General features: G+C 38.2%; 1 protein-coding gene across 1 annotated transcript in view; it reads left to right on the top strand.

Moving 5' to 3' along the window:
- PCNX2 (pecanex 2) overlaps nt 1-25,061 on the top strand; it is a 149,838-nt gene that overhangs the window by 60,181 nt on the left and 64,596 nt on the right. Inside the window, exons 16-21 of the mRNA XM_042883139.1 lie at nt 3,350-3,459; nt 5,019-5,115; nt 11,151-11,243; nt 11,736-11,886; nt 14,957-15,098; nt 20,738-20,915. Coding sequence (XP_042739073.1) covers nt 3,350-3,459; nt 5,019-5,115; nt 11,151-11,243; nt 11,736-11,886; nt 14,957-15,098; nt 20,738-20,915 — 771 coding nt within the window. The remainder of the gene's footprint in view (nt 1-3,349; nt 3,460-5,018; nt 5,116-11,150; nt 11,244-11,735; nt 11,887-14,956; nt 15,099-20,737; nt 20,916-25,061) is intronic.

Raw genomic sequence — 25,061 nt, 5'->3', positions numbered from 1 at the left:
ATGTAAAGTTTTGTATTCTGTGTGTGATGGGAAGATAAAGCTAGTGGGCCTCTCTCTCTGGAACTTGTATCTAGCAAGTGTATCACAAGGGCCATGAATAATTGAGGTTTCCTGGTCAATGTGTTCAATGGAAACAGGGTATCCATGGTAACAAAGCTGTCTTACAGTTAACCATGCAGAGCATGTCAGTGTTACCATTTTCTTATAAGTCTGGGAGTGGGATGTTATTCCCTTTTACAATTTCATTCAAATAGCATTTTCTAAGTTCTGAAATAAAATAACATTTCTTGGAATTTACCACCACACGTGAGGAACAGCTGACTTTCATCAGCTGCCTTGCATACTCTTTGATACAAGTAATAGGGTAGATCCATAATGAAACTAGGTAGTGGAAGGAAAGAGAGAGGAAAAGAAATACAAGATTAGTTGAATAACGATGAAATGATGCGACAGTGTAAAACTAGAAGGTCTGTGTACTTTTTGAAGAAAAACTGGAGTTTTTCCACTATATTTAAAAGACAAAACAATCACCATGCAAAATACCTTCACCGTTTCTTCCTTGAATTAGCATAAGTGAAGGATACTAATGCTGTATCGGTCTACCAAGACTGTGAGTTAAGAGGACTATTCTTTTTTGTTGCTGTAGTTTAAAAGCAACGAAAATCAACAGAATGCATGCACACACAAAAAATAACAACCCACAGCCACAAAGAAAATAAGTAAAGAACAACCAAAATCAAGAATTCTACTTACCACTGGTTCAGCTGTTTTCAAAGTACTCTCTCTGGAGTACAACACATGATTTGTTTTAGTGTATCTTTGAAAGACAAAAGTTTGCTACATGCATTATTTTTTTTTTTTTAGAGAAGAAGTAAAAAAGGATAAATAATGTAGGACAGAAAGCTACTATCAACACTCTTCAAAAAAATATGCTTTACTTTCTACCCCAACCAGTGGTAAAAGACTTGTAACTTCAAAGACACCTTTATCTTCCTGCTCAGTGGATTGTTCTGGGATTAGACAGTTCTGCAGTTGAAGTGGAACACCACCCCCAGTCACTTTATCTGTTTTAACTCACCACTTTTATCCTTAACCCTATAAGGCAATTTCACTTGTTTTAAAAATGACTACATGAGTGTCTGCATCAAAGTCAAAAGTGTATGTGAAAGTACTATGTGTCACCTCGTCCAAATGAGATAGAGTAGGCAGTCAAACTCACTTTCTAGGGTGACAGATAATGCCAGCTTCCTAGACTAAAACCTGTCATTTCTGTTTTCCTACTATGAAGAATCATTGTCCAATTATTGACTATATTGTTTTTTCATCCTTTTTTAATTTAAAACTCTACCAGGCATTGTTAGTGGGGGAGGAAGTGACAAAATGGAACAGGGATGCTAGAGAAATTATGCCTTTGTGCATTTTTTTTTTTTTTTTTTGAAAGCATTGTTTAGTATTATCCCCCAAAACCCTCTTTCCCAGCCATATAGTGAATATTGATGCCTATCCTGCCTGTCTTTCTAGCTGAGAGCTCAGTTTTCAGGGGTCAGTTAAAAGGCACTTTTAAAGGGGAGCACAGGCTAGCCCAGGACAGAAGCTGTTCATAGAATGCAGTAAATGTGAAAGTAGAGTTCTTGAGCAATTACTGGGATCTGGGGAAGTGGCCATTTGACATGGTGCTGGGGAAGGCTGTGGAGCAGATCATCCTGAGTGCCATCACACAGCATGTACAGGACAGTCAAGTGACAAGGTTCACACAGCGTGGGTTTCTGAAAGGCAGGTCCTGCTTAACTAACCTGGTTTCCTTCTATGTCACAATGCCCTGCTTTTTCAATGAGGGAAAGGCTGTGGATGTAGTCAACCTAGACTTTAGTAAAGCTTTTGATAGTTTCCCACTGGTTTTCTTTCTTGGAAAAACTGTTGTTCGTGGCTTGGATGGGCATATGCTGCACTGGGTAAAAAAAAAAAAAAAGAACTGGCAGGTTGGTGGGTCCCAAAGAGTTGTGATGAATGGAGTTAAATTCAGCTGGAGGCAAATCACAAGTGGTGTCCCCCAGGGCTCAGTGCTGGTGCCAGTTCTCTTTAACATCTTCATCAACGATCTGAACAAAGAGATCAGGTGCACCTTCAGTAAGTTTGCAGATGTCTGTATGTCAGATGGATGTATTGATAGGAAGGCTTTACAGAGGGGTTTGGACAGGCTGGACTGGTGGGCTGAAGCTGCCTGTATGACATTCAGTAAGGCTATGTGGTGGGTTTAGCACTTGGGTCCCAACTGAGGGAAGAGAGGTTGGACAGCTGCCTGGCAGAAAAGGATCCAGGGGTACTGGATACAGAATAGGCTACAATTCTGGCATTTACAAAAAAATTTGGCTTCAGTAACTTTTCTGCAATGTCTTGAAGAATATTAATTTCTGACCTGAGACGAAGTATGGGAAAAATTAGACTAAAATGTACCTAGTCCAAAACCTGGGAATGACCAAATGAAAATAGAATTGAATAGTGAGGTTTAACTTAGTTAGAAGAGAAGTGGCTATGGGTCTGACCCACATTTGTGTCCTCCAAAGCAAAAATTTGTATTGTTTTACAGCTAGGATTTACAATGTTTAAGACTCTAATTTGTGGCTGAGGATTCCACAGATGAGGCACTGGTCATATTAATTGTTCATTAAGCTTTCTATTCCTCCACTTACTATCTCTAGCCAATTTTAGCTGCTTAAGTCACCCAGAGGTAATTTCTCATCTTGATTATGCCCAGTGTGCTAATGAGCGTTTGAATTGCTCTCTTTTACCCCTGCTTAAGGACAGTAGCTAGTGCTCTCACTCTCTATGATGTTACATAGCTTGCAGGGCCTAGATATATTATACACAACAGCAGAAAGATATAGGAATCAGGTGCCAAAACTGTACCCTAGCTCGGTGATGCTGGCTTTTGTTACAAGCAATCTGGCCACAGGTCAAGAAAACGTATCAGTTTACAGTTTAAACAAGTACTCTGCACATAATTTCACTTGTCTCATTTGTAAATAAATTCACCTATGTTTCATTTTAACGAAAAACTGCCTTTAGAGTTTAAACAGGAAAACTTGTTTTTCACATGGTTTCTAAGCTAATTGCTGGTAATGTGGGAATTACAATAATATTATCACAAAATGTGATAATATTGTAGTAACTTAGTCTTTTTCACTATAATGGACTTTGACGTGATAAGGAATTGTAAAATCTTGATTGATAGCATAGAGATCTAGATGCTGTGCATTTAATGTTACAGCACAGCTTTGCCTACTTTTAAAAGAAAAACAGTACTGCATTCCTAACTTGTAAATGCTCTGCTTTCTGTTCCCATGTCCAGGAACCCTGGGATGCACAGCACATTCCAGCATTGTTTTCTGCTTTCTGTGGTCTGCTAGTTGCACTTTCTTATCACCTCAGCAGACAAAGCAGTGACCCATCTGTACTGATGTAAGTTGCCTGCAATTTTATTTATGGATTTCCTTGTATAGCACACAGATTTTGGTTTCCTCAGAGTAATATCTGGGTTTCAGAGCTGTTGGGGGATTGTCTTCCAAAAGTAGAGTGGTTAAGTGGAAATTCCTTGGTAAATTCTGATTGCATGGTTGGTGTTAGTCTTGTAAGTAAATGAAGTGCTGCAGCCAGATCAGCAGTATGGCTGGTTTTCTTTATGCAACACTTCCAAATCCTCTGGGGCAGATTCCACCCTCTGGGAAATGGCACGCTTGCCGCATTGGAGAATAATGATTTGGTTGAGATGACTTGCAGTCTACTGATGTGTTGGTGACGCCTTGGCAAAGAAGAAGGACTTGTAATGTGTGGGGAAGTGGCTTTGAGATCATCTCTTCCCTTTTTTGCTCTGATGTGCTCTGCTAAAGGTAGCTGAAGAGAGTTTATGTGTATTAGGAGCTGATGCTGGGAACAAGGAAAATCCAGGGGAGAAGTTCTTCAGCTTTAGATAATGTGAGAGTGGGCTGTACGCAGATCCGTAGCTTTGGAGCAGTAGTCAGGAGCTTTCCTGGGTGGAACTGTGTTATCTTCTGGGAGGCTGTGATGGTGTACAAGTAGCTGGGCGTTAACTTGTATGGTGTGGAATTAAGCAACAAATGGGCTTCCTGTTGCCATTATCACCTTGTCATCTGGGATTCTGTTTCACAGACATCTTGGTCTTTCCTAGCATGATGCAGGGAGACTATTTAGCTTTGGTCTAGAATACACACAGTTAAATTGCAAATCAGCGTGAAAGTGTGAGCTCTTTAAATTTTGGAATCATTTAAATAATTGTACTTTTTTTCCCCCCACTCTCCTGGAAGGACAGGCCAACTCTTTAACTTCCTTACTAATGTAAAAACTTGTCTTACCTTAAAAAGCTTGCTATAAAGAACGCATCTTATATTGTTAAAACTATTTTATGTTTTAACTTTAGTTCCTGATCCTTAATCAAATCCTCAGCAATTGAAATTACTGTTAAATTTCTTGTTTAAGTTTTAAAAATATCATCAAATGTCTTTATGCAACTGTGAGGAAAATGTGTAGTCCTTTTAAGTTTTAGGGCAACTCTGAATTTGAAGGAAGTTAAGATGATTGGAAATGGTGTTTAAGAGATGACTTGTGACATCAAGGTGGAGAAAGTAGCACATCAATCTTGAACTGGGTTTCATAAAGAGCTCCCATATTGGTTTCGGCTTACCTGAATTAATAAGGGGCATGAACACAAGAGTACCCTCTTAACTCATTCCTCTAATTGACCGAGGCACATTAATTGGACTGTTCTGGTTGTTGAGGCCCCTTGATATTGTGAAGAGGAAGGAAGTTTTACTCTGATCAAAGGTTGAGCTGGTTTGTATCATCTCCAGCTATGCAGTGATAAGATAGCTACTACATACATGATGAAGGAAAACTGAGGCTGTTCTTCCTCCTCTGCCTGTTTCTTTGCTCTCCTCACTTCATATGTATTATATCTGTTAGACATGTTCAGAAGCATCCTAACCACATGTGTTTTTAAACAGGTCCCTAATTCAATGCAAATATGTCCCTCACTTTCTGCGTCAACAATTTGAAGATTCATCAGCAGATCCACTCCCAGAAAAAATGAGAGAATCAGTGGTAAGACTTTTTTATTTATTTATCTTCTGTGCAAAACTCTGTCACATCCAATTTTGCCACTGAAGGACCATTTAGATATTTAGTAATTTAAACATTTAAATTAATTATATGGGACAGATATATATCCTGTTCTTTTAAATCCACAGATATAAACTGTGGGAAATAATTCTAGATTTCCCTTTGGAGAGGCCAGAACAGAGGGAGAACTGGTATCCAGGAGAAGCTGCTCTCAGAGAGTACATGTGGGAAGATTATCAAGTTTCTGAAAGTACTAGGGAGTGTTGGAGATTTCCTGCAGTTGTGAACTGTCATGCTTCCAGTTACCAGACAGCAATTCCTTCTGATTACATACCTAATGCCTGCTTTTAGCCTTTGCAACAGAGGCGATCGTTCCTGTAGTCCTGAATGTTTGCAGAAGCAAGAAGTGTTCAGAGTGTCTGGGAGACAAGCTGTGATTTTTTAATTTTTTTTTTTTGACCTTCAGACATAATCTGAGAGTCAATAGTGCTCAGTGGTACAGGTCACTAGTGTGGTAGCTGGCCTGGCCTCTGGGTATCTCTTAAAAAGGGATGCATTTCTCTTGCACATATTGTATTCACTAGACATTTTATAATGTGTTACGTAGTCTAAGCTAAGCATGTGAGGTGATTCCACACTGTTTCCTACTTCTCATTGCTTAGCTGCTGCATAGATTATTTCCTACACTGTATGATGTTACCTTAAACTGCTTACTCTAATAAGGCCCACATAAGATTGATATGTCGGTTCCTGTCGTCTGCATTGAGCTATAGCTTCTTATGAACTATACTATTTGTACCAGCGCCACATTTCCAATACGAATGTAACAGAGAAAGTAAACGAGTATTTATGTTAAAATTTTGCTATATTTTCCTATATTTTGCCACGTTGTCAGTCCTTTCATGTACAGTGTGTTGCAGATGTAACTGAAAGTTTCTCATTCTCTGGTATTTATATTGCACTTGTATCTTTTGTTGATAGTACCCATCTTGGAGCAGGATAGAATGATTTCATCTGTTCTGCAGATGGAATCTTGCCAAAGGAATGAAGCAGTTAATGCAGCTGTCCTTGTAACTGGCTGCATTTCACAGTGCAAAGGGAAACCTTAAGCAACACTTCAATATTTTGAGAGGAAAAAAGCACTGAGAGAATGAACAAAATCTCATCTAAGATCCTGACTGTCATTTGAAAATGGAGTCATGAAAATGGAGACTCTATGCCTATTTTTGTGTCAGTAATGTGCATAGTGGTCTGATGTCATATACCAACAGTTACCATGTGTTTCAACTGCATTTGGGCAGATCTGATGGATCTGGGAACATAGAACGACAGGGATGACTGCTGTGGGACTGGTCAGGCATAGGATTCCATTTCTTCGTCATGTTTCCTGACTCCCATATTTTGCTAGTGGTGCTTTTTTTTAATTGTTTGATTGATTTTGTTTATTGGTTGGTCTTTTTTTTTGTTTGTTTTGATAAGTGGGATTTCCAACACCTTTTTCTCTCAAGGCTTTATTTGGTTTTGGGGAGTTGGCACTCATCTGTATGTTTAACACCCTATGCTGCTGCTTCTAGGACAGAGGCTGTTTACCTTTGATGTTGCTGAAACTTCCTAGTTCTTTGCATTACTCTTTTTCTGTGCTGGTTTCCTTCAATCTGTATAAAAGCTGTAAGCAAATTTATTTGCTCAATGTTGATTAGTAGTGCTAGTTCTTGCTCAATGAGAGATCTCTTGAAGAATGAGAGCACTTTCTGACTAATGCAGGCTCTTTGTCTAGTTCCTGTGTTAACTGGTACACTTAAACCAGTTTGCCACAGGACTCTCACTGCTATCTCACATTGCAGTGCTAATACAGCAAGTAGGGAAGAACTGAATCACTGAAAAGTGCATGTGCCTCAAGTTTGATGAACGCAATCAAGCCACAATCTCTGCTGACCAACCTCGCAATAAAAACCACGTATAGATTGTAAGACTCACCTGACTTTTAAAAGCAGTGTCAGACACATGAAAATGTCACACAGCGGAACAGCCCTGCTCTGCTCTGTATGCGTGTGTATGGTGTGCAAAACGTGACACTGAAATAAGACCCTTTTGAAACAGAAATTTGAGATATACAAAATTAATTCACACCATTAAACAGCTGAAGGCAGCAAATTAGATTGATATTGAAAATTAATCTATTGTATTCTCTATTGGCTTGATATTAACGTTAGCAGTAATAAATGCATCATCTCTAATGTTTAGTTCCATGACCTTTACTATTTTCCTTTGCTTGAATAACTGTGTAAGATTTGCCAGCTTTGGAAACCAGAATTATGAAACAGCTGTGAAGGATAATTGACCATTCAGCTTTGAGAATGGAGCTTCCTACCCTTACAATTAATTTCTGTCGGCATCCACATGGCTGATTGCTAGATTAACCAGTGGCTTGAAGGTATTAATGCGTTAAATTCAAACCCAGGTTCCTTCCTGGTCTTTAATGCAAACATATGCATAACTAGTAAAAGGATTTGTACAAAGCTCCAAAAGCGTAATTGAAAATGATTTTTAAACAAATGAATCCTGCTGCAACATGTAAAATCTCTGAGGCATGAGATGTAATATTGTTGGGTTGGGTTTTTTCTTTTTTCTCTCAAGTGTAAAATGGAGGAAAAAACCCATCTGTTTTCACCCCAACTATAACACTCTGGTAATGGCTATTTCTCATTGCAGAGATATTAACTGTGATCAGAGGTTAACTTTTCTATGTTGGACCCATTAAAATAAAGGACTCAAGCATAGTATTGTAGAGTCGTTCAGCAATCAATTCATAAGTGTCTGTGGTTGGGAATGGACTCTGAAATTCTGCTTTATACAGCTGGAGGACAGAATTGTGTCCAAGATAGGCATTTGCATAGCAGCAGCTAGGAAGATAAAGGGGTGCCAAGAGCAGGAGAGGGTCCTACTTCCTATCCATGAAGACAGCAGGATGATATCTTAACTCATTTTGAGTTTCACAGAATTGAATCTCCTTCTGAAGATGTATTGTGGTTCTCTTCAGGTGAGCTGAATAAACCTCATTCTTACGATACACAGTCATGCTGCTGTCAGCTCTTCAAGCAGCTCACAGAGAGGTGCAAACTGAGTTCAGTTTTATATGAGATGACTGTTTTGCAACCCTGCAGAGAAAGCAGCCTTGGAATAAGAGCCAGAACATGTCTGTGCTTCCTGCTCTGCCTTCCTTTGGCTCACTGCTCTACCAGTAGAGTCACGTTCCTTCTTGTGTTTTTCTGAGTCTTTAGGCACTTCCTCTTCCTACTGAAGGCAAGTGGAAGCCACAAGACCCATCTCTACAGCAACCTGTAGATGAATGCCTAGGGCATCCTGTTGGAAGGTAGCTTTGAATTCCCTTCAGGCAGAGAACAACTGCTCAGGGTCAGCCATTTCTTGTGGGTCTTGGCCATTATGCCCTCACACAAAACAAAGTTACTCCTGCCTGGCTTTGTTTTAGAAGGAAAAAGAACTAAACTGTGAGAAGCTTGAATAATGTCTGCCACATCAAGAAGGATCTCCTGCCTCCTGTGGGGACTATTGTGAAAGTCAGCAGCTGAAGCAGTTCTGTGCAAGGGCAAGGGAGTAAGCCTAGCCATAAATAAAACTTGAGCCACACTAGGTGCTGTCAAAGTTGGAACACAACTATCAAATTTGGATTCAAATAGCTGAATAGTGAGCGTTACTCTGAAAACGAAGGCCTTTTCCTGCATCTGATTCTTAATGTGTCAAAAGCAGTGCAAGCACAGTAGGAAGAACACTTGCAAAGGCAAAGATGGGAAAAATGGGAAATAGCAGTCCTGTGTAATACAGTTTTTGTAGTACATTTTGCTTGTTGATAACCTGGTCTGCGTACAGAATGGGAAGCAAGGGTGCCTTTCCTCCTCCCTCCAGTATCCATTATTATCACTACTTCTGACTTTGACTAAATCTTTATTTGATACAGTTCTTAAAATGGCAGCTTCTTCAGTCACCTGATTACAAAAAACACACGGCTGTCACTGTAATAGGAATCCTTTTTGGTTGTGAAGGGAAGCTTGAAAATATGGTTTGTTTAATTGTTTTTATAAGCTTGTTTTAAGTGATTGAGTAGTTGGATTCAGCTGTGCAGAAAAATGGTATTTAATGAGGACTTTTCATAATAGATCTCCGCAAAAGGACTGAAGCACAGGGCTACGTAAACAGGGCACTGCTCAGCTTTCTCAGATAATGAATTTTGCAGTAAAATGCTGTTGCTTTAAGTTGACTTTGTATGAAATAGCTTTAAAAAGATTGGAAAAATTTAAAAAGTATCTCAATTTTATGAGTTGGTAATAAATCCTGTATCTATCTTTATTGGGATTTTATCCATGATTTTTTAGTACTGCTTCTCTCTTGTGAGAGAAGGTCTAAGCCAGTTTGAGAGAACCTGTGGGAATATGTAGGGATGAAGGGTTTTTTCAGTGAAGACCTTTTCTGTAAGCTCCCTAGCATGATTTTCCTCATCCATACGATGTCCAAGAAGAATGGGACAAGGCCAGCAGGACTGTGTCTTGTGAGGATGGTTGGGAAGAGTCCAGCAGAACTCTGTGCCTCTGCATTTATGGTCCTTGCTGAGTACAGTGCCATCTGAAGAGAGCGTAGCTTGAGGAGTACAGGGAGTGCTGCTCTTTTGGAAGGATGTTTTTCTGAGCAACCTGAGAAAAGAAAGGACAACTTAATAAAGCTCAAAAATTCAGCTAAATGGGATTAGAGTTTCACGGGACAAAGCAAAAGTACTTCTTGAGCCTGAAGGCTTTTTAGTCCTGCTGAATTTCAAAGGCCTGCTGCAGTAAGTGGAAGTGCTGATGCTGGTGACCTTTTACTAAGAAGCATCTTGTAACAGAGTGACAGGCAGCCTAAATATAGTGGTACCTACCAGCTTGTCTGGTACCTTATTCTTAGGTTTGTTATCCCATCAATATTTTATGGTTTTTTTTTTTTTTTCTTTTCTCTGATGAGATAAAGGAAAATTACCTAGATTGCAGCACTAGGAAACTGGATGAATTTCAAATTCTAACAAAGTGTTTTATTCTGCTTAGTGTTTCTAGATGGTTTTGAATTATAGCATAAATCATTTTTTAAACCAAGATCTACAAGTGATTATATATGCACGTGATGACTTAGCACTAATATTGGCTGTTGAAGTTGAATATCCCATTCACAAACCTAGGAGAAGATTTTCACCTACTCAGACAGATATTTGAGTGACCTCTGAAGTACAATTCAGAAGATCACAGAGCTCAAAAGCTATCTTGTTTATTTGTTTACTGAGAATGACATTTTAATCACAAGAAAAGCGGTCTAGAAAGATCATGATATTTTTCTAATCTTTTAAAACAAAATTACTCCTACCCTACTTATAAACCTTTATATATAGGCACAGTTGTCCTTGTGTTATCATTGAGTGATAGCAGAAAAATGGCCGTGTCTGAAACCCATAAAATCTTGCTGAAATTTGACTTCTGATACAGAAAATCAGAGAATGGGACATGTCACTTTAGAACATAATAAATGTATTAGCTTGTGTGTCTGAAGGCATTACAGAAAAGCATGAGTCATTCCAATAATGCAAGCAAATCTAAAGAAATTGTAACGCTTGCAGATAGGTAATGGAACCAGAATTTTTATTTCCAAAAATAAAAATGCCATAATGTGAAAGAGTTATTTTCCTTAAATAGAATTAGGCTCAGTGTGAAAATTGTATTGCTTTCATTTATCTAGTGTTAAAACCAAATTTAAAAATACAATTTAAAGTTAGTCACGATGAAGATAAACATGGTTTCTTGACACGCCCAGCGTATGAAGAAATAATTTCACAAAGCAGAGTGGAGAGAACACTTTTGTATCGGGGAGTGATGATTAGCCTTACCGCAAGACAGTCTGCAAGTAATTTAGAAGAGAGTAATTTACTTTATCTAGGTAAAATGGTATTGGTGTGCTAATTTGGTATAAAATAATTTTCACAGAAAGAAGTTTTGAAATCGGATCTCATTGTCTGCACAGCAGCAGCTGTTCTGTCATTTGCTGTGAGTGCCAGCACTGTGTTTCTATCATTAAGGGTATGTGTCCTTTTTCTTTTTCTAAGGTATTATCTCTTATGTAAAATCACAGAATATGTTAGCTGGAAGATACTGGGGAAAGGGAAGTTTGAGAAAATGTATTTACTGGCTGTGATAAGTTAATGCTTTTTGACGTGCAGTGTGAATTAGAATGTGGATATTTGCATCAGGCAAAATATTACTTACTTGGTGTCTATTTCCCTAAGCCTTTGCACATATGCACCTCTTCTATGATATGCAACCTGAGAGACAGAGTGGATAAATCCAATCATTTGCATTTTCTCCTCTATTTAGGAGGAAAAATGGTGAATTGTCTCTGCAAAATTTATATTTCTAAATACATACACCTGTGAAATGAATTTGAATTGGGGTGGGAGGGAGGGGGGGCATTAATTGGGTAGAAATCTCATTATAAGGACATGTTTTAAAACAAAAAGTTATTTGCAAATTATAACCATGTGTTTGTTTTTTTTTTTCCCTCATTTGGCCTAGCCATTTCTCAGCATTGTCCTGTTTGCTTTAGCATGGACTGTGGGATTTGTAACACATTACATACTTCCTCAGCTTCGCAAGCATCACCCCTGGCTGTGGATCTCCCACCCCATACTTAAAAGCAAAGAACACCAGCAACGGGAAGTGAGAGGTTTGTAATGAAATCTTATCTAAACAATGGATGTTGTGGCTTGCAGCCTGTCTTGATTTAAAAACAAAAATCCAGAAAGAACAAAGCAGAGGGAATAATTTGTTTTCTGTTTGATAAGATGTTACATGAGTGGTTTTTTTCCTCAGGGCTAAACAGTTCCTGCTCCCTCAGCCTCTGGTTGTGTGTCAAATAGTAAGGTCTCTTAATCTTCTTAGTTGCCTTAAGTAGGCTTTCATGAACCACCATCTGATCTGCTTTCTACTTTTGCATTACAATACCATTATTTGCTGTGTTGCTTGATGTGTTGGCATTTTAAGTGATTTCTTCTTGTTGTCACAGAAGTATGTATTATTTGAACAGTATGGATGATGCAACCTAGTTTTAATTTCTATTGTAATGCTATTAGAAGAACAGTAAAATTGGAAGAAATTGTGAAGATTTGTTACTGGTAACTGTTCTTTCTGGCTTTAACAGGTAGTGCCATGATGCGTAGGAGTATCTGTTAATATTTTAGAATGCTGGGGCCTGATTTCCTATTCTTGATAGTGTTGTTTCCACAAGCAGCTAGCATACTTTGAGAAGGATGGCATTTTTTTCCCCTTGGCTCTCATCTTTTATTTGCTACCAGCCTAAAGCTTGCTTGTCATTTCTTGATGGATCCTCTGCCTTAATCATTCTCAGTATATGTTTCTGAGGTGTTTGAAGGCAGTGTTGTGAGAACACAATCTGCTGAGAGACTTTAGTCTGTTCTCCAGCTGAACAACAAAAGAGTTCAGATCACTAAGCAAAACCATGCATTAAGAATTTAAATCTTCTTTAAAAAAAAACACGTCTTTCAAAACAATTACTTTCCAAACAAGGCTTGAGTATGAAAAACTACCCAAGAAACTTTACTGAGGGTTGCTTTTTAACTTCTACTGCAATGCATGAAGGAAAGTGTAGTAGAAATATGGAACTTTTTAAAGATCATTACCAGCTGAAAACATTGTTCAGGGCTTTCTCTCACTGATTATCAGTAATTTTGATGAGTGTCCAAATTTCACTATTTTTTACATCAACTTAATAATAAAAAGACCAATGTGGGATTTCTTTGCTTTGTCCTGATTAAATCTGTCTTCATTTGTCAGGAAACATTTTCTTAAATGCAATTATTCAGCTTTTGAAAAGGTTGAAGGTAGAGTTCTGCTAGACTGATCTCCACAGACAAGTTATCTTCTGCTTTGAGATCAGCTACCCACGCTACCTGCTGCAGGCAGCAGGATATTTTGCTTCCTTTGCAGTTCTGATTTTACATGTGATCTAATTCCTTACTTTGAGTTTTAAGAACGATTGTGATGTTCTGGTTGTGTGTGAAGAAAACAGAGTTTTATATACATTATATGTTGTTTTTTTTCTCCAGTCTCTTGGGCTTCTGTAGAGGCTTTTTATTATGTTCTCAGATGAGACAGGCTGAATAAAAGGTTGGGTAATCCCTTTGATAGATATGTCTGACAGACTATCTTCTTTCTTTCACTCTGTAAGAAAAATGTAGGAGCAGAGTTTAAAGGTTCTCTATGTGTATAGAAGGAGAAGCTTGGAAAAAGACAGTATCCTCTAGTTGTCAGGCATGAACAGTAATGAGACAAACACATTGAACAAGGGATTTTTTAGGAGCTTTGACTGCATGGAATTTCATTTTCAACTTCCTCATTTTTGACAACTGGAGTCCTATGGTAAAGATGAATGATTGCTAGCACTTAGATGAGCAGCTGGTAATGACAATTCCATAAGTTTACTCTAGGTTTGTTTCATAGACTTCAGATGAGCCATTTAGACTTTCAGGCCTTCCACAGTATAGCAGTTATGAGAACAGTTCTCATGATGTACCTATGAGACACCTCATTTATTTTGTGTTATTTTGACTGACTGCAGGAAGAAAGAGTGAGCTTATGGTACAATGCATAGGAAGTGCTAGGCTGTGTGAAAAACCCTAACACACTAGGCTGTCTTTTTCTTTCTCACCACTACTACTTTTATACCCCACAGATTCATCTCAGCCATTTTCAAATCATCCATTTTTATCCCTAGGTCCCCTCTGAACATATGCTCTTTTTCTTGCTGCGTTGGCTATGCATGCCTTGCTCCTGTGGCTACTTTCCTTTTGGTCTACTTGATATGCACATCTCTTTTTTCAAGCCTGAGTTCCTAAACAGAGCTCAGCTTTGGACAACCAGATGAAGTTCTTTAGTAGAGAACAGAAGCTCTGAGAGCAATTAGGAGAAGGAGCGAATAAGAACTAGGTTCCAAAATAGATATCTTGCTGTGTATATGAGCTTAGGAGGTAGCTGTTCAGCATGTTTTTTTTCCTGTCATTAAGAAGTTATGTGTGGGGGGGTTGTTTATACACAATAATTTCCATTTCTGCAGGGAAAGAGTATTGGGAATTCAGAAGCTGGCATCATTATTTCTGACTCAATACCAACTTCTGCCTTTTGCAGTTTGTTTTTTTTTTTTTCCCCAATAGCCTTGTCTACCTCAGCTGAGAATAAACATTACTCTTTTCCATACACTGATGTTTCTGTACTCAGTTCACCTGAGTTCTCATATAGCTATTTAGTTGCACAGAGCATTCAGTTCTTGTTTAATTCTCCTGTTAAGCCTGTGATGTTGTTTAAAAAAAAAAGTCTGCTGCCTGAGATAATGGTATGAGGTTCTGTAGGTCATCCACCAGGTCAGTGCTGAAGAGAGTCTCTTCTGAACAATTACATCACTAGAGGTGCTATTCAGTTCAGTGACTAGTAATGGAATTGTATAGAATCCACTGTTACTTAGAATCTACATGGACCACCTCTTACCATTTGAGATTTTTTTCATGAATGCAATTCTAAGAAGCTAAACAGATACTCTCTAAATTGAGAGAGCTAAATGATTTCCCTGTTACAAAAGAATTAGGAATTTCTTTGTGCCGTAAATTAGTTGGTTGATTATCCTTGTTCACGTAAGCTAACTCACTTCTTTACTTTTACATTATTGCAGTACAAAAATGCAGGTAATTTGATGAAATGTTCTGTTTTCTGAATTTTTATTTCAGATGCTGCTCATTTGATGTGGTTTGAAAGGCTGTATGTGTGGCTTCAGTGCTTTGAGAAATATGTCTTATATCCAGCTATAATATTGAATGCCCTCACCATTGATGCTTTCTCCATTAGTAAATACAAGAAGCTTGGTACACAGTAAGTTGATTATAACTCATTCATGTGATTAGTAGACTACTCAGACATAGACTGAAGACTGAGAAATGAAATTTGTTTCTCAAAGAAGTCTGCATGCTTATCACAGTTTGCATGTGCCATTATTGGTTTCCATACACAACAATCATTGGTTCTGCTGAAAGAAAAAAAACAAAGCTGCCTTAGAGTACTCAAAGACATGACCCCAGTGAGAGACAGAGAAATTAAAAGATTAAAGAGCTATATATAGATATATATGGAATGTCTGAATGTCAATTAAAAGGAAGACACACTATATGAGGCAGCAGGTGTTTGATGAGTATAAGCACAGTGGGGTAACTGGAATTAATCAGATGAAAATGAGAAATCTAGGCTGGATATCAGGAAACATTTCCGAACTGAGGATTTTTAGGACTACAGCATAGGCTCCCAAAGGAATTATCATCAGTTTTCCCACTCAGGTCAGGCTAAACTGTATAAAATATTTAATATAGAATGGCAGGTAGTCCTGCATTAAGAGAGCATTAAGAGAGGCTTCAGAAAGATAGTTTTTTTTTTTCTTTTTTTTTTCCCCTGAAGTCTGTCTCTGATACTAAGCAGAATTGGCAGTGCTGATCTGTGGACTCACAGTATGATCCTTGCAGACAGCCTTTTATGGGAAATATTTTGGTTGGTGACTTACCTACTGCAGATATTCAGCAGGCTTAGTTTCTGCAGTATCCCCAGTGAGCAGAGTTTCTGCAGTCTTTTTATCAGAATGACGCAGATAACAAAAACAAAGAAACAGTTTTCAGGAAGGAAGGTTCCAGTAACAGGAAAAACTGTGGAGGGGAGGAGGAGTTCTTAAAGTATTGATAAGATTTTAGATTTTAAATTTTACATCAAATTTTTATTAAAAAAAAAAGAAAGTGTGTTTTATTTATTCTTCTCCCTCAGAGAATAACGCAGCTTTAGGAGCAATAGACAATTTATATATATATGTATACATATATGTATAAAAATATATTTATAATATATAAATATTTATATCCCTTGCTTTTGGGGGCTAAAACTAGGACTGTGGCATTAGTCAGATTTTTCTGTGTATACCTCCCTAACAACTACTTTTTCAGAGAGATTCTCAGTGGCCACTTGGAGATGGCCTATATAGTTCCCAATTGACCTTTTACTCCCAGGCCTTGGGAGATGTGAAGGCAGAGGCATTCAGGAGTTTAGGTGTATTGCATGGGGTAAGACTGAGTTCATGCTCACTTCTGTATTTGCTTCTGTGAGACTGGGAGAACTAAACAGTAATCAAAATGCCTTGTTAGTAGTTAGCAGACATGACTGAATACATGTACAGAGCAAACACGTAGGGTTAAGAAGGTACTGTTTTTTATGTAGTCATTCCTCAAAGCTTTAAAGTATTGCCTCCCTTGAGCATTCAAAAGTAGTGAGTCAGTCTCTCAAAAATCTTGAGATTAAAGAAAGTAATTACATTTCTCTGTCTCTGACCGTTTAGCCTGTAGGAGAATAACACAACAGTCCTTTCCTTCCCCATCCTCTGTGTGTTTGTGTGATTGCTTTGGATTTAAAACTACCTTTAAGCATGCCAGTAAAAATACAGTTCCTGACTGCTGTTTCAAAGAAGTTCCACTCAGGTATGCCCAAACAGCAGTCAAAGATATGGTATGACGTAGAGAGGGTAGACTATATCTATTATAAAAAGGAGGAGAATCAACTTTTTACTCGGGTAGATAGCGATAGGATAAGGGGGAATGGTTTTAAGCTCAAAAAAGGAGGGCTTAGATTGGATATCAGGGGGAAGTTCTTCACAGAGAGAGAGCGGTGAGGTGCTGAAACAGGCTGTCCAGGGAGGCTGTGGATGCACCATCCCTGGAGCTGTTAAAAACCAGGTTGAATGGAGCCCTGGGCAACCTGGTCTAGTATCAGATCTGGAGATTGGTGGCCCTGCCTGTGGCAGGGGGCTGGAATTTGATTATCCTTGGGTTCCCTTCCAACCCAAGTCATTCTGTGATCCTTTATACTGGCAGTGGTGGAACTGTAGCTCTTTTCAAACCATTGAATGAGTGTTGCTGTGGCAAGACTGCTGCTGGCCTTAGTGGTACAGATTGTTTTTTGCGATGTTTACCCAGGTTACAGTTGTATCAGTGGATTGCAAGGAAGATGAACTTGTTTTCTTTATGTTTGTGTTTTTAAAATCCATGAGATGCATGTCTTTCCTGACCCTTATTGGCTTTTTTCTTATCTGCTGTCCCTATTAATAGGAGCATAGAGGTAGGAAATAATGGAAGCTGCCACATAGTCTTCTGTCTGCCTTCTGTCTTCACTGATCTTCATGTATTTTCCCCTTTTACTTGTAACCAAGACTAGAACGTTTTCTGTATCCCCTTTTTCTATGGCACTTCTCTTTAATACACATTCCCTAAGACTCACATGTACGTGCCATACACAAGACATCTGTCCTCAGATCCTACCTCCTTGAGTCTGTAAGTCCCTGAGGGGGTTGTCGTTGATTCTCTTTGGCTCTTCGTATACCACATCACTAATAGAGAGAAAATATAGTATAAATCGTTATATATATGTATATATACATATATGTTAGTATATAAATAGTTGTTTCCAGTTGTTGGAACACTCCTTAGTAATTTCCCACCCGAGGATCAGACTGCATCATACCATAGAGAAGGGAGGGCTCTCTGTCTGTGTGGCACATTTCACATGATTTGATTTGGGAGTTTTTCTCGACTGGAAATTGTTTCTTAAAAAATTTTCATCTTGTTTTGTGATTAGAAGGACTGAAGCAGTTTGCTTCTTGGAGAGGCAGTACAGCTGCCTTCACAGCCAGGAATTACTTCAACTTTGGAGGCCCTGATGTGCTGGTTATTAGTGGGACTCATGCTGACAAGCTGAAATGCCTTTCCATATTACCTGCCAGAGCGCCTTCAGAAATAAGCCCTTATTTCTCATTCTTTCTCTTGCTTTCTCTCTACTGAGAGGTAAGGCCCCAGGAAAAGTGTCTTGTGTGGCAGTATCTCTAAAGAACAGGGATAATGAGCAAATTTATTTCTGCTTACCCTTTGAGAACATTGTTTTATAAAATGTTTCTTTTTTTTTTGTTAAATTTTCTGAATGTTAACAGACCTGATAAGGAAAAAGTCTTCCTTTTGCTCCATCATCTGAGAATTTTCCATGTGAAAATTCCTCCATGTTGTAAGAATGTTCTTCTTTTGAAGGAATACGAGATCCAGCTGGTTTGTATGTGACATGCTAGGATGGCTTGTAGTGGCTTCAAAATCTATTTAGTTTAGATTAACCCTTGAGGAATTTTGTGAAAATTGAAAGCAACACCTTTGACAAGGTGAGAAATGAGGTCAGCTTGGCATTTCATTCAAACAGTGATTTCCTGGTGATTCCTTAGAATGTCCTGCCCACAAATATCCTTGTGTGTATGTTAAAGAAAATACACAATGAAGAATTAATTCCACATAAGATCAGCTTGAGAGTCAGGTTGGAAGTCTTCCTAGAATGATGAAACCTGTTTGGAACTTTCTAATATGTCAAGTGTCAGTCATGGCAGCAGGTATTCTCCTGAATCACAGCAGGATGGAGAACCTTCTGTGCGTTTTGCAAATACCTGGCCTAGTTTATTGAGGCACTCAGTATTCATTAAAGTCCTCTTCTATTTTTACCTGCATCAAAAACACAACATACCTCTCAAAAAGTGTGTTTAATTTACATAAGAGAGATCACCTGTCTTTCAATTCACAGAAAGTTACTTGTACATGTCTGTCAGATTTTGGTTCTCTTTTCAGGAATAGATTCCATACAGTTCTTAGGCATCAACATGCAAAACTGCAATCCAAATGTGCTAGTTCAAATGCCAGGAAGCCCTAGGGATATCCAGTATTGCTAAATACTCCTCAGTTTGACTCAAATGGTTCATTAGGAGGCTCAAGACGTACTTCTGAATGTGCACAGAGCTGTCTGAATAAATCCTTTTTCTCTTAACTTGCCCTGACTAGGAACAAAATAACCAAAGGTTTTGGCCTGAGAGGCTTTGCCCAGACTGTGATTAGGATTGAGTTCACAAAATATGGCTTCAGTGTATGTGCTTTTAATGACCTTGATGAAGAAAGAGGGGTTGCCCACCTCATTTAGTAAGAGTCTCGGAGGTTCAGATGTTAAGCACTCACCAGGAAAGTGGCGGCTTGTTTTGCTCTTGTTTGCTCCTGCTTTGGTGGCAAGGAAATTCTTATAAAAGTGATGAGTCGTGAGTTCTGACTCTTAGTTCTCATTCTGTTCGTTCCTGTGTGCTTCAAAAGTGGTTTGCACCATGCCAGGGTGGAGTGGTGGTGTGGAGCCTAGTACTGTGGACCATTTCAGTAGAGTGCCTGCCAACAGAAGTTGTGGAGTCTTATTCTATCTTTCTGTATAAAAATAAAAACAAAATGAAACAAACAAACAAAAAACACCCAACCAAACAATAACAATCCACATCTGCAGTCCTGAGAGTGATTGGGTTAAGAAAGGGCAGTGCTTTCAGACCCACCTCCACCCTGAGGATTTCCTACAGCTGTTGTCTGGTTATCCCCTTGCACTTGTGAAGGAGCCAAAGTGCTTTGCCTTCAGCTTTGATTCTACCCATCTAAAACTAATCTGTCTGAGACCTTTTCAGTAACTAAATTCCCAAGTGGGCTGTAATTATCAAGATATCAGAGTTACTGTCAAAGCAAGACCATCTTTCTAATTCTGTGAAGTCTCTTAAAAACAGAACTAAAAGATGTGAATAACCTCAGGTCTTGAAGTTCAGATAACATTCAGAGACTTGGTGTGGTTTTCTAAATTTAAGCAGTGCTAACACATTGCCTCTCTCTCTTCATCATATAGTTTTTTTGGGGTGTTAAAAGAGGCGTGTTACCTTCTTGGAGAGGCAGTACCAAGCACTTTAATTTTTGAATATAAACTTCTTAGTTTTCTGTATGGTCACTTACTGTTTAGAGTCTTCAACTTAAGTTCTCTGTCTGATGTAATGAGGAGAGTAAAATGCAGATTGCATCAATTTTGCAGTGCATAGATGCAATGCATAATTTGTTTTCATCCAATGAAGGAGTTAGTATGTAGGATAGATGACCAGCTCAGTAGCAATATTAAGAATTGCAAACATTTCTGTGGGCATGAAAATTAGTATTTTGACATAGTGTGTAGTAGGAGAATACTTCTAAACTGTCACAGAGTTGAATGTCTATTAATAATAGTAAGAAAGTGAAGCAGGTTCAAGATGTTTTCTTCAATTACAGTAATTAATGGAAGTGCAAAGATAAAACTTTGCTTTGAGAATTATATATATTATCTATATATGAGATATCCTTCTTAAATTATTTTTTAATAGTTAATACAATTCTTTTGCTACAGATTTTTTTTTGTTAGAGATAACAAGTGTGTTATAATAAACTGTGACGTTTGAGATGATTAACATGATTATTAGAATAATATAGGATTAATATCAGAGATCAGTAAGATTTAGATATACATAGCAATCTAAAGTGCATCTGATACAGGTGTTTGTATTTAAGATCTTCATAATGTAATGCTTTTATTATTTTGACCTAATTAGGTTTTTCTTTCTGCCTTTCTTACAGCTGTGATATTATCTTGATAACAGTTGCTGGGATGAAACTCCTCCGTTCTTCATTCTGCAATCCTATTAATCAGTTTGTTACTTTGAGCTTTACTGTAATCTTTTTCCAATTTGACTACAGAGACATTTCAGAAAATTTCCTGCTAGATTTCTTCATGATGTCCATCGTGTTTCACAAGGCAAGTTTTATAGCTATTGTCATTTCTCTAGAAAAATAGATTTCGTACCTTGATTTATGTGCTCAGTGTCACTGTGTTGATCAATACATGGTGGGGTTTGTTAGAAATTATGCATTAATGTAAGCCAAAAACAAGGTTCCAGTTCAATTTCTAATCTATTTTGGTGCAATGTTTTGCATTTGCTTTTTGTTTACATGTTGTGATAGAGTTCATAGTTATCATTTTCAACTTCAAAATTGTCATTGAGTTGAAAAGAGCCTCTTGGGTCATTAGTGCAGGGCTGTCCTCCAGATCAATCGCCTGGGTGTTTTTTTATCTATGCTTCCTTTGAATGCCTCTTGTGTTCAACTCAACAACTTCCTTTGGGAAATTATTCTGTTATCTAATCATCATCCGGATATTAAATGTTTTCCTAAAGTCAAACTTAACGTTTTTCTTTTCCTACTTTCTGTCTTATTCTTGCAATGCTGCCCTTAACCTTACCCTCAGAGCTCTTTTCTCTGTTAACTCCTGGCTTCTTCGGAGTGTGTTCTAGTTGCATTAACTTCCAAAACAAAAACAAAACAGAAAACAAATCCTTTCTGCTCCAGTGAGATTGAATCCTGTACTGATCTACGTATTATCTAAGTAGGTTTATCTGATACTTTGATAAAATCTAAGGACTGAAAATTTGCCTAAAGCTTTTAGCAATTCTTTTGTCTTTTGTTTTTGAATTTATCGATCCCTGATTGCCATAAAATATAATACAGTTTGTTCAGAGGTAATTCTAGCAACATGTTTGCTTTTGTTGTCTTTTCTGTTGGTGATTCTGTTTCGTGGGTTTCTTTTCCTAAAATATTCCTGATGTGTGAGCATGACCCAGCTGGTATCATTTCTTTTCTGAGAGATGAAAGACAGAGTAGCATATTGACGGTAGCATGTTCTGTGGGAGATACCTATCAACATGTAGAGGTATGTGATGAGCATGAGCTCATAGTGCCGCCCATGTCTAGCTGGAGTTTCAGCCTTCTCAAAGGAAGGCCCAGCTTATTGGTGTTCTGTTGCTGATTTTCAGTCATTCAGGTCAAATGTGAAACAGAAATCGAATGCTTTTTTTCAGACTTATTTCTGTGCTGCTGTAAAGAGAGGTAAGAGAGGGCTAATAGCAAGCTAATAGCAAGCTGATGAGGCACATTCGCCTTTTTTTTTCTCTCCTATGAACACTTGATCTAGTGACTAACAGCAGCTTCACCTTCATGCCTCCAGCCCTCTGTCCTGGTCTGCCAGGCTGAGAAAGCAGGTGCTAAGTGTGAAGGAAAGAAGAAAAGAGCAAGAAGAGATGATTTAAAAACATTTTTTAAGAAGTCCTGCTTTAAAGAGGTCCCTTCCCATCCTTCCCACTCCCACCCCCATGTGCCTATGATCCTAATATGGGTCAGATTAACCTTTAAGCTTCTTACCTCTGGGGAAAGGTGAATAGTGAAAGAGATGCAGAGGTAGATTGTACTGTGGCAGTTTAAGTACTTATTGCCATATTCCAATTGGATAAGGGGTGCGTTTTTGTCTCCAGAGAAGAATGGTGGTGTACATCAGTAGACAGTCCTTGTCCAGATAGCAGCTTATTTAGTTCTAAAACTAATTATTCAAAAAGCTCTTTAAAGGATCAGAACATCAGCATCAGAATTGGACGTTCTAGAAATCATCACTTCTTTTGAACAAGTTGACCTTGTAACCATGTCACAAAATACTGATGTGGACTATTACATGTTTTTAGCAGAGAAAGAAGTAAAGGATTTTCAATGTTTTTGGAGTTGCCTGGATAGTTTGATAGTTCACTGTACAAAGACTAGTAATAGCAGTAAGCATGACATAATGAAGGATGCATACCAAATTAAGTCAATTTGTGCTAGAATAACTATTGCTCTTTACTAGGTTGAAAGCTTGTACTATGGATGTGTTTTGAAAATGTACATCTAGCATTGATCTGTCATCTTTCCATATCTCATTAAATCAAATTTTGCACATTATTAATTCATCAAATGGACTTGTCCTTGTTCCATTTGAAAAACTGAAATTAAATGGTTGAATTACTTACATTACCAAAGTACATACACAGTTACACAGTGATCATTAAAGGCAATCTGAAAAATAGCATAGCTATTTGTTTGCTCACAACTGGGAGCAAACAGCAGTGTGTTGGAGATTTCTGTATGCCAAACTGTGGTGAATTGCTTCTTTTGCCAGCAACTTCCATCTGTAGGGCACAACTGAGAAGAGATACCTGCTGAATCTGCACTTTGGCATATCTATCAAATTTGACAAATTTGTTTATTTCCCTTTTAGCTTCACAGGAAGCACTTCTACCTTGGAGTGTCACTAACCCTCTGATGTGTAGGAAAACACCTTCATATCTTTTTCAGTGTCATGTATGCTACTGGCAGACAGAGTAATGGTCTGTTAATTTGTGTGTGTGGATGAACTAATTAGCAATACTAAAATATGAAATCACCTCATGTTTTCTGATGATCCTATCCTCTCAGGGTTCTGAATTTGTCTTCATGCATAAGGCAAAATAATCAAAGAAGCAGAGCTTGTTAAGTTTGCGTTCATTAACGCTGAATTCATTTGCCTAAGTACACTTAACCCCTGCTGAGCTTGCTTAAGAATACAATTTCCCTGTCTAATATTTCTACTTCTTTCCCAGAATACATTTTCCAGTTAATAAGTAATCTAGTTTTTTTCTCTTTGTACTTCATAAGAACTTTTTTTTGTATGCTTATTTGTGCCTAGTATCTGATATTACAAATTTATGACTAATTAAGTCCAGCTAGTACAGCCAGCTTGTAGCAACCTGCCAGGCATGTGCTGATCAGGCTTAACTTTGTATGAGTTCAGTGTCTACAGCACAATCCTTTGGACGAGGAAGAAATTCTGCATGTCATCTTACTTTCATTCATTTTATGAGAAAATGCTATCAAATGCACTGATCTTCTTGGTGCTTTATTGAAGTAATTAATCTATTGGATCTTTTATTGCCTTTGTGGCAGTGAACTCTTGGTTACTCTGCATGTTCCAGCGGATTTACATGGGTGCTAAGTCAAAAGCCTCACTCTTTTTCTGTCCCCTTCTGATTTTCCATCCTACTCTGTATTTGATGCTTCACTTCAAAGCTTCTGACGTTAAGTTATTAATTTATCTTCTAATCCATTTCTTGCCGTTTATGCATAGTGAAATCCAGTGTCTTAATCAGCTGTACCTTCTTAGCTCACAGCTGTTTCTTCAACTTTTGATATCTGGTGTATAAACCATGTTAAGGCAGTTTCTGCTGAGTAAAGTACCCAAGGCTGCACCTGATATTTGACAGGATAATCCCAGCTGTGTTTTCTGTAGAATCCTTAAATCTCTTGAGCACTGTACAATTCATGTTTCATTCTAATATTGGTGAAATGGTATAATTGATTTTTCATTCAGCCTTCTGTCACTGACCTCTTTGTCAACCTTCACTCCTGCTGCTACTCATAAAAGTCATTTTCTCTCTTTTCTTAATGTGTGTTTTTCCTTTAGGTTAGGACAAACGTACTCAGCTGCAGGAAGATGTTACCTGCTCCCTGGATCATTCTATCTCACCCTCTGATGAGGGCAATGCTCATGTGCATTTGTGCTGTTAGAGCCATGTGCTGTGTTTGTTGGTGTAGGCATTGAAAGAGAAGTCTTGACTGTGTGGTTCAACGCACAACTTTGTGCATTTTTTAGCTGCTTTTAGTAAAGAAGATTTCTGGGAAGGTGCAGTCTTGGCCTCTGAAGGGGAAGACTTCACTGACAAGGCTGAATTTGGGCATTTCCCAGCTGATTTATTTCATGTGTCCAGCTCTCTGCAAATTAAACGGATTAGTTCTGATCTTCTCAGTTTTGCTCATCTCAGGAAACGTGGGAGGTAATTTCTTATAGTACCAGAGTCTTCCTCTCTGAGCTCTTTTTGTTGGTTGACAGTGTTGGAAGAACCTGCCTCTGCCATAAGCATGTCCAGAACTGCTATGTTTTATCATCATCGTATTGTCATAATCCTCATCACCCTTATGTGTGGTGGTTAACATTTAACTTAAAATGTAAGATTTCAGAGGTTTGTTCCATTAATTGTTTAAAACATGCTGGTTTTGTACACCATCT

This window comes from Lagopus leucura, unplaced genomic scaffold (assembly GCF_019238085.1).
Source record: "Lagopus leucura isolate 7727_CA_CO unplaced genomic scaffold, USGS_WTPT01 Super-Scaffold_73, whole genome shotgun sequence".
Taxonomy (NCBI): Eukaryota; Metazoa; Chordata; class Aves; order Galliformes; family Phasianidae; genus Lagopus; species Lagopus leucura.
Note: the sequence above shows the minus strand (reverse complement) of the source record. Positions and strands in the feature narration are given on the sequence as shown.